We start from the raw sequence: 9,476 nt of genomic DNA, 5'->3' as shown, positions 1-9,476 counted from the left end.
ATGATTCTTTTCACGGGTTTAAAAGGGAGTATTTTAAGGTGCGTCATGCCAGGGGGCATCATCCCTTTTGGTTAACTTTGTAGTGGGAGCGTCGGCTTTCGACATACTGGACTTTGGTGCCGGGTCGTCGTATCTGACACGGGTTACCCGTGAGCGGTTGTCCCCGGAGGATAAGGATATTGCCGGTGTCCTTTGATATATTTTTGGAGAGCGCCCTTTGAATCCTCGAGATGTCATGGTAGATCCGACGGCATATCGGGATTTTATCGGTGTGTGTTTGTCTTTCTTTTGTCTTATCATATCTTCCTGATTTTAGGACTTATGTATTTTTTCCTTATTTTGTTCTTTCAATTGAGATGGCTGGTGGCTTGAGTACTTTGGCGAGGTTGAAGGCCACCATGAATCGAGAGATGGCTTCGGATGATGCTTCTCCTTCCACTCTTTCAACCTGTCCTGCCGTAGATTCAAGGACCGTCTCTCAAGAGCCAACCTCGACTGGAGGTGGGGGCTGCGGGTAGTGATGAGGACGTGGTCGTGGTTTCGGCTGCCGACGCCTCTCGAAAGCGGAAGAGGCTGAAGGAGGCTAGTAGCGAGAACTTGGAGGAGGAGGGTTTGATACCCTCCGTGATGGTCCGGAGTTTCAACGCCTCAGCCTTCATTGATTAGCATCTCATGCCCGTTACCAAGGAGATTTTTCATGACTGTGACATCGCTTTTCAGGCTAAGTCGGTGTATCGGGCCCTTCTCTGTTCTCCCGTGATAGTTCGGAAGGCCGAGTCTGTGATGGCTCAGGTGGGTCTCTTGGACAAGAAACTTCGTCATTCCCAGGCTGAGGTGGGCAAGATGAAGGATCAGCTGGAAGTGGCAAAGACGGCTAGGTTGAAGGCTGTCAAGGAAGCCGAGGATGCCAGGGCCGAGCTGCTCCGTCTATCCGAGGTCGAGACTTTGCTTTGTCCCAGCTCGTGGGTGAGCGAAGAGGACTTCGGATGCTGAGTCTCGTGCTGCCGTTCTTCTTGCCGAGGTGGGTACCCTGAAAGCCGAGGCGAATGCTTTGAAGGCCGAGGTGGCGGGGTTGAAGCGCGAGAAGGGGGAGTTGCTGACGGATGTGAAGAATGCAGTATCTGCTATCGAGGAGACGATGAAGGCCCAGACTTTGGTTCTTACACCGGGTGTGGATATGTCCGAGATGGGGGGCATCTAAGACCGTTTGGGATGGCCAGATCGTCGATATAGAGTAGAGTACTTGTAATAATTTTTAGCTTTCGTTGACTTTTTGTGGTTGGTCGTGTGGCCGTGTTTGCGGGTTTCCTTTCTAAGACTTGTGCGTGTTTTGTGTTTTGGCCGTTTGGCCATGTTTGTGACTTAGGCGTTGAGCCTGTATTACTTTTTAAGTTGTTTTCATGGCTTTATTTTCGATCAGGCCGTCTAGGCCGTTGCTTTGACTTTTTAATGTTTGGGTCATTTGGACCATTTGTTTTAAGATCTTATGGCGGACCGTTCGTTGCAAACCTTCGTTGGGTCGCTTTTAGTTAGGTTTTCGTGGATATCCGTATTCGTTTTGGCCTCGAAGGTGATTGGTCCCCGATGGTAGCCATGTGCTTTGTGCCGTTTGGGAAGGGCAGAAAATGAAAGAAAAAAAGGGGTTAAATACTAGAGTAAATTTTTTATTAAGATATTTGGTCCTCATTAAAACCCTCCGAGGTGGACGAGAAAGAGTACCCGGAAAAGATAACAAATTAAGGAATATAAATAAATAAGGAAATTTTTCTTAAGATGCGGGATCTTCCGTGCTGGCCGTTACCTAAGTATAGTATCGCCGCAGGTTGGCGGCATTCCAGTTTCTCGGTACTTTATCTCCGTTAAGTCATTCAAGTTTATAGGCTCCTTTCCCGATGACTGCTTTTATTCGATATGGACCTTCCCAGTTGGGAGCGAGCTTCCCTTCTCTGGGGGTAGGAGGACCGATGTTGTTTCATCATAAGATGAGGTCGTCCATTTTGAAGTCCCGTTGGATTAGGCCACAGTTGTACTTGTAACGATCCAATTTTCGACATGTCCGGATCACTGCCAATCGTCAAGAGTTACTTCTCAGTAGCCCTATAATACTCTAGACTCGGTAATATTTACTACATATGAGCCTTTCGTACTAACAGAATCACATATGTTAGCTTATTTTTATCATATGTCTTTCTTAACAAACCTATTAACAAAATCATTAACATCTCCATATATATATATATATATATACACACATACACACACACACACACACACACACACACACACATATAGACTTATATATAACTGACAACTTTATAGAATACCTGGTTCATATAGAAAACCCCTAAACTGGTATCCAGGCTAACAGAAGAAAATAACAAACCCTATGCCTCGAAGAACTACCAAAAGTGAGGGAAAGAAGATTCTAAGGAAACAAAGACCATCTATCCTATATCGTACCACCGCTGAGGTACAAGTCTGCAGAACATCATCTCAGGACTAGTCTCGAGCACCGCCTGTAGGGTTTGGAGTCATATGCTCCTCTGGTGCTTCTCTGAATAGAATTCCAGTGGTGGCAAACAAGTCGAAATCCTCTATCTGGGGGAAAAGGAAAAGGAAGGGGTGAGAATCAATATAGTTTCCAGTAAGGCGACACTGTGAAAACACATCTCTCTCGTGAAACCTAGAGTTTTGGCTATATTTTGCCCAGAAATTCGCGCAAGTTGCTGCCTATTTTCAGTGACCATATCGATAGAATTTGACTTAGGTTCTAACTAACCATTTTGGTTTCCTAAGCTTCTCATAATCTCTTAATCATCATCTATCTTTATCAAACATAATCCAACATCATAGCTAGCGGCAACTACTTATTATATCATCAACAAACATCATTCACATAAACACAAACATACAATTACACAATCCACATATAATCAATCAATTTCACAAAATCCACAAATCCAATTATAATCGTAACCACAATTCAACATTCATATAACCAAATCAATTACTAACAACAATTAAACCTATTTGCAGTTGTTCAATAAATTTTGTGGGCATTCTTAAATTAAAAACCGTTTAAATTAAACCCTCTACCTCGATGGAGTTCACCCTTTCTCAAGAAATCGGTTCTAGCTTTCTCTTTATCTCTTCGGTCAAGGCTCCTCCTTGAGCTGGGATTTTGGAAAGCCTTAAAGGAGGATGACAAAGAAGATCATGCTCAAGAAACTCCTAGAATCAAGATGGTGAGGTGAAGATCACATTTGTAGCTTGATGAAGGCTTGATGGAGGTTGGAAAGTTGGACTCCAAGATCTCAATCTTTTCGGTTGTTCTCTCTTTCAATCGCTCTCCCTTTTTATCTTCTAATATCTCAAATTATCCCCCCTTTCTTGTTCTCTTGTTAAAGCTTCAGAAATGAGGGTGAGCATGTCTATTTATAGTGTGGTGAATGGTGTGGTACGTTGCCACCAAATCAAGAAAGGATGACACTTGTTTAATGGCATGTATCTCTTCATTTAATACTTCCTAATGATTCATCACTCTTGGCCAAGTTATGGCTGAGGTTTGGCCAGAAAAAGGAGAATCAAGGGAGTGGTTTAATTGTGGTTATGTGGCTAATCTTGAGAGAGTAGTTTGATTAAGGAAAAATCGGTTCGGTTTAAGTTCGGTTACATTTTAATTAGGCTAAGTGTTTCGATTCTTTATTTTTCTTATAGATAATCTTTCTAGTGAATTCATGAATTTAGATTGAAGATAGCTTCCTTAAAGGTTTGGCCAAATTGCCGAAGAGAGGAAAGTGAACGGTTCAATAACTAAACCGTAAGATTATCGTTTTTTAAACCATATCGGTTTAACCAACCGGTAACTGAGAAATCAGCAGCAGAGAGTATCTCGACTCTGAATCAAATTTAGAATATTTTATTAAGCTAAAATTTTTAAGAATAGCTAGTAGTAAAGATTCCATAGATGAATTTAACTCGACGGTCAAATTCATCGTTATTGGACGGTTTTTGGCTTAGGACATGCTTTTTTCTCTCACGACATATCTATTCTTTTCACTTATCAAGTATAAATCTGCCTTATTATTTTATGATGAGGTGATTCTCAGATATTTATCGAATTTCTCATCACAGAATTTTTGAGATTAACTATGTGGAGAATCGTGGTGTTATAGTACCTTAGGCTGATTTAAGGCCAGTTCCCATAGGTGGGCTATGCTCCTGACCTCGTTTGTGAGGTCTCGTTCTGCTTTTTCGTTGTTGCCCCCGATGGTTCTTCTTGGGCTAGGGTATCCAACTTCTACTGGAATGACGGCTTCTAGGCCGTAAGTTAGCCAAAACAGCATTTTTCCGGTTGAGGTTTGGGGGGTAGTTCGGTATGACCATAGAACCGAGCCAAGTTCGTTAGCCCAGAGTCCCTTAGATTTGTCAAGCCATTTCTTAAGACCCTTCACTATTATTTTATTGGCCGATTCAACTTGTCCATTTGTTTATGAGTGTTCTACCGAGCTGAACCGGTAGGATATGTGAAGTCCTTCTAGGAACTATCTGAATCGACTATCCATGAATTGGGTCCCGTTGTCTGAGATCACGATCTCGGGAATCCCGAATCGGGTTATGACTTGTTTCCAGAAGAATTTTCGGCTTCAATCCACTTCGTGTAGTAGTCGATGGCGACGATGAGGTATCAGAGTTGTCCAGGGGCTGTGGGAAAGGGGTCGACGAGGTCGATGCCCCATGTCCCGAAGGGTTGCTCCGCCGTTATGGTGTTGAGATGGTGTGGGATGACTTGATGGAAGTCGGAATATTTTTGGCATTTGTCGCAATTCTTGACTAATTGTAGGAAATCTCTGATGATGAAAGGCCAGAAGTATCCTGCTCGGATAGCTTTTTGGGCCAGGGCTTTGCCTCCTATGTGGTGGCCACAACATCCTTCATGGATTTCACAAAGCACGTAGTCCGTGTCACCGGGTTCTACGCATTTGAGGAGAGGTTGCGAGAGTCCACGCTTATAGAGTTGCCCCGCTATTGTGATGTAGTTTGTGGCTTCTCATTTTAACCGTTTTGCTTCTCTGGGGTCCTCGAGCAATTTTCCGTTCAGGAGGAATTGGAGGATTGGGGAGGTTCATGAGCTTTGGCTTGAGATCGGGAGGCCAACGATGGTCACAGCCGAGATGCATGGTATTTTGATGGTTTCCTGGATCAACGACTGGTTCCCTTGGCCTGGTTTGGTGCTAGCCAGTTTTGAGAGTAAATCTGCTCTCACGTTGCATTTTCTGGGGATGTGTTGGATGGCTCCTTGCTCGAATTCGTTCGTTAGTTCTTTTATTTTGGCTAGGTAATGTTGTAGCAGAGTATCCCGTGTTTGATAGTCCCCGTTGATTTGGGACCTGACTATCTGGGAGTCACTGCAAATCTCTAGTGTTCGTGCCGTGACTTCCTTGGCAAACATTAACCCGGCTAGGAGTGCCTCATACTCAGCTTGATTGTTTGATATCGGGAATTTGTATCGAATGGATTGTTCGATGACGATTTTATTTTTGTTCTCCAGTATCACCCCGGCCCCTCCCGAGCTGGTGTTAGACGAGCCGTCTACATGTAGTTTCCATATTTCTATGAGTTCACTTCCTGGTGTCATTTTGGCGATAAAGTCTACCATTGCTTGTGCTTTGATGGCGTTCTGGGATTCAAAATCTATCTAGAATTGGGATAGTTCGATGGACCACGCGAGCATCCTTCCTGCTAGGTCCGACTTTTGCAGCACCTGTCTGACCACTTGGTCCATTCGAACCATAATGGGGTGGGCCTGGAGGTATTGTTGAAGACATCGTGAGGCCGTGAGTAATGCAAAGGCAAGCTTTTTGAGCCTAGAGTAGCGTGCCTCCGCATTTTGGAAGACTTTGCTTATGAGATAAATGGGTTTCTGTGACCTGTGTTCATTTTCTCGGACGAGTGTTGTGGCTAGTGTTTCTTCTGTTATGGACAGGTAGAGGTATAGAGTTTTCCCTGCTTCTGGTTTGGCGAGGATGGGGGGTTTTGCTAGTACCTTTTTAAAGTGCTGAAAGGCTTCTTTGCACTCTGTCCCCCACTTAAAGGTGATACCCTTTTTCATGAGTTTGAAGAAGGGGATGGCCCTTTGGGCCGAAGCTCCGAGGAACTGGGAGAGGGCGGCCAGTCAGCCGGTCAATTTTTGGATATCCTTGAGGTTTCCCGAGCTGTTCATCTCGAGGATGGCTCTGCATTTTTCGGGATTTGCTTCGACCCCGCACTGGGTGATCATAAATCTCAGGAATTTTCTGGCTTCCATTCCTAATGCGCACTTCGTCGAGTTGAGGTGCATTCGGTATTTCCTTAGGGTGTTCATTGCTAACTCAAGGTCGCTAATGAGTTGTTCGCCCATCTAGGTTTTGGCCAGTATATCGTTGATATAAACTTCTAGTTTAGTCCCGGACAGGTCCTGGAATATCTTGGTGATGAGTCTCTGATAAGTGGCTCCCGCATTTTTCAGTCCAAATGGCATGACCATGTAACAGTATGTGCCATCGGGAGTTATGAAGGCCGTCTTCTCCTCGTCGGGCCGGTGTATTGGTATTTGGTTATATCTTGAGTAGGCATCCATGAAGCTGAGGTATTGGTGTCCTGCATCGACGAGTCCGTAAATGTTTGGAAGGGGAAAGACGTCTTTGGGACAAGCTTTATTTAAGTTCATGTAGTTGACGCACATTCGCCACTTCTCGTTTGCTTTCCTGACTAACACGACATTGGCTAACCAAGTCATGTAAGGTAGCTCTTGTATAAACCCTGCTTCGAGAAGGGCCTTGACTTGTTTCTTGAACTCGACCACTTGGTCGGGGGACATTTTCCTTCTTCTTTTGGTCACGGGCTTGGCCTTCGGGTCTACGGCTAAACGGTGGCACATCAAGTCAGGATCTATCCCCGGCATGTCGGCCGAGGTTTTTGCAAATAAGTCCCTGTTTCGTTTTAGGAGGTCTATTAGGTCTTCCTTTAGGTCGTATGGTAAGTTCCTGTTAATGAACGTGTAGTCCTCCTTGGTTTGTCCGATCTGTAGTTTCTCCATGTCTCCTTTCAATTTTGGTCTGGGTTGGCAGTCCTGGCAGGTGTTGAGGTCGGCAAGGAAGATGCCCGCCGCATCTCAGGAGCTTTTGCAGAGGGCTAAGCTTTTATTGTCGCATTCTACCGCAATTTCTCGGTCTCCGTGGATTGTTCCGATAGTGCCGTTGTCGACTTGGAACTTCATGAGTAGGAATTTGGTAAGGATGACGACAGAGAGGTCATTGATGGTTTTTCTCCCGAGGATGATGTTGTAGGCAGTGGAGTCTTTGAGGACGACGAACTCGGAGAGGATGATCTTCCTTTGGCTTCCGATTCCGATGGTAAAGGGAATTACGATGGAACCGTCCAGTTTAAGGAAGTTATCCCCAAGCCCGGTTATCCGTTATGGTGGGCTTACAAGTCTTCGTTTCGGAGTCCGAGTTTGTCGAAGGCTTCTCTGAAGAGGATATTGGAGTCCACTCTGGTGTCGACGAGTATCCTTTTTACGAGTCTTGTCCCAATTTTTGCAGAGATGACGAATGTGGTATCTTCTGCCGAGGTGCCGTGTTGGCAATATTCAGGGGAGAATGTTATTTTCTCTACGCCCATGGGGGTCGGAGCTTGGTTTCTAACGGCCAAGACCTTGAGGTCCTTTTTTAGCGCTGATTTTGATTTCTCCTGAGCGTCTTTCCCGGTGATGACGTTCACGATTATGGTGGGGTCTGTTTTTGGATTATCTTGAGGTGGTTGCCGTCGCATCTTGGATTGCATTTCTCGAGCTCTGGTGACCTTTCCTTTTCCATTTGTCTTGGTTCCCTGATGAATTTGGCGAACTCGGGGAGTTTGCCGTCTCGGATAGCTTGTTCAATGGTGTCCTTTAAGTCGAAACAATCTTGGGTCTTATGGCCGTATCCTCGGTGGTAATCGCATTACAAGCTCCTGTTGCAGCTCGTCCGCTCTTTCAGTTGCTGGGCCTTCGGGAGGATGCCCCGCTCAGCTATCTGGTGATAGATTTCAGTAATGGGGCTGGCAGGGGGTGTAGTTTGAGAATTTTCCGACCTTGGGTGGCCGGTTGTGTTGTTGGCTTGGGATGTTCTTTTAGAGTTTCTCTCGGTGCGGGCGGGCGGGGGGGGGGGGGGGGAGGGGGTTGGCGAGGTGCCGTGTTGCCGTGCTGCCGTTTATTGACGGCTACGACCTGACTTACCTCCTCGTCGTTTATGTACTCTGTTGCGAAACTTTGACACTCTTGCATGGTCCATATTGGCTTAGTGGTGAGGTGTTTTCGGAAGTCTTCGTTCATGAGGCCATTGGTCAGACAGAGGCTCGCGACTAAGTCCGTGAGCCCGTCGATCGTTAAGCACTTGTCGTTGAACCTGTCGAGGAACTTTCTTGTGGATTCATCTTGCTTCTGGGTGACTCCAAGCAGGCTAATGGGATGTTTGGCTTTGGTGATTCTGGTGGTGAACTGCGTCATGAACTTTCTCGAGATATTGTGGAAGCTGCTTATGGAATCGTTTGGAAAGGCATTGAACCATTTGATTGTGGGCCCTGCCAAAGTTACTGGAAGGCTCTGCATCAGACATCATCAGCAACTCCTTCCAAGTTTATCCTGGCCTCAAAGGCCATCAGGTGTTCTTAGGGATCCTTAGTTCTGTCGTATTTCATGTCTGTGGGCTTGTTAAAACCCTTCGGAAGTTTGGACCTCAGGATTCTGTCGGTGAATGGGGTGGCTTCCATTATCACATGCTCGCTTTGAGCCTGTTTAGCCTCTCGATGGTGCCGTCGGTCATTTTCGTCGTGTAGTCACTCCGGTTTACGGAATACGCTGCGGTCGTGTCTTTTGCTGTGTCACTGTTCGGGTGACCTGTTCTGAGTTTCACGGTGAGATCATGTTCTGGAGGTCGCATGACTTTCGTGTTCCGTGTGGTACCGTTCCTTAGTCGTGACCCGGCCCTTGAGGCTTTGTACCCTGAGGCACAACTCTTGGATTATTTGGGCTGCCTTTTCGCCTAAGCCGTCGGGGTCCCGGGCTTCATGAGGTGGATGATCGTCTTCCCTTAGTTGTTGTTGGAGCGGGGTTGGTTGGCGAATAACGCTTGTTATCCTTCCGTGGGTGGGAGGGGTGGTTTTCCGGCGTTCAGGCGTTGGGTTTCGTGTGTGTGAGTGATGGCTTGGGGATTGCTCCTCGGGGTTATCCGCCATGCCGACACAACGTCGCAGTTTGAAACGGCACCAATGTACTGGACATCTCCGATACAAGTTGTGAGATGGATCGGGGCCTGCGGGTCGAAACGGTGGAATGATCGTCTTATCGGAGCAATGGGGGGTGGTACCTGCAAAGACACTCTAACGCTAAAGTCAGAATGGATCTAAGAGGTATAAGGTGTGAGAAATGAGTGAGTACCTGAGGGGGTTTAGGGTTC

The 9,476-nt window shown here is 46.1% G+C and overlaps 1 protein-coding gene across 1 annotated transcript; it reads right to left on the bottom strand.

The window, feature by feature from the left end:
* Positions 1-5,125: 5,125 nt before the first annotated feature.
* Positions 5,126-5,638, bottom strand: LOC140175570 (uncharacterized). Its single transcript, XM_072204083.1, has one exon. It carries the CDS (start codon positions 5,636-5,638, stop codon positions 5,126-5,128), a length of 513 nt encoding a protein of 170 aa, XP_072060184.1.
* Positions 5,639-9,476: the final 3,838 nt, after the last annotated feature.

The sequence above is a fragment of the Arachis hypogaea genome, chromosome 10 (genome assembly GCF_003086295.3).
Source record: "Arachis hypogaea cultivar Tifrunner chromosome 10, arahy.Tifrunner.gnm2.J5K5, whole genome shotgun sequence".
Taxonomy (NCBI): Eukaryota; Viridiplantae; Streptophyta; class Magnoliopsida; order Fabales; family Fabaceae; genus Arachis; species Arachis hypogaea.
The sequence above is the reverse complement of the archived record's forward strand: the minus strand, read 5'-3'. Positions and strand labels throughout refer to the sequence as shown.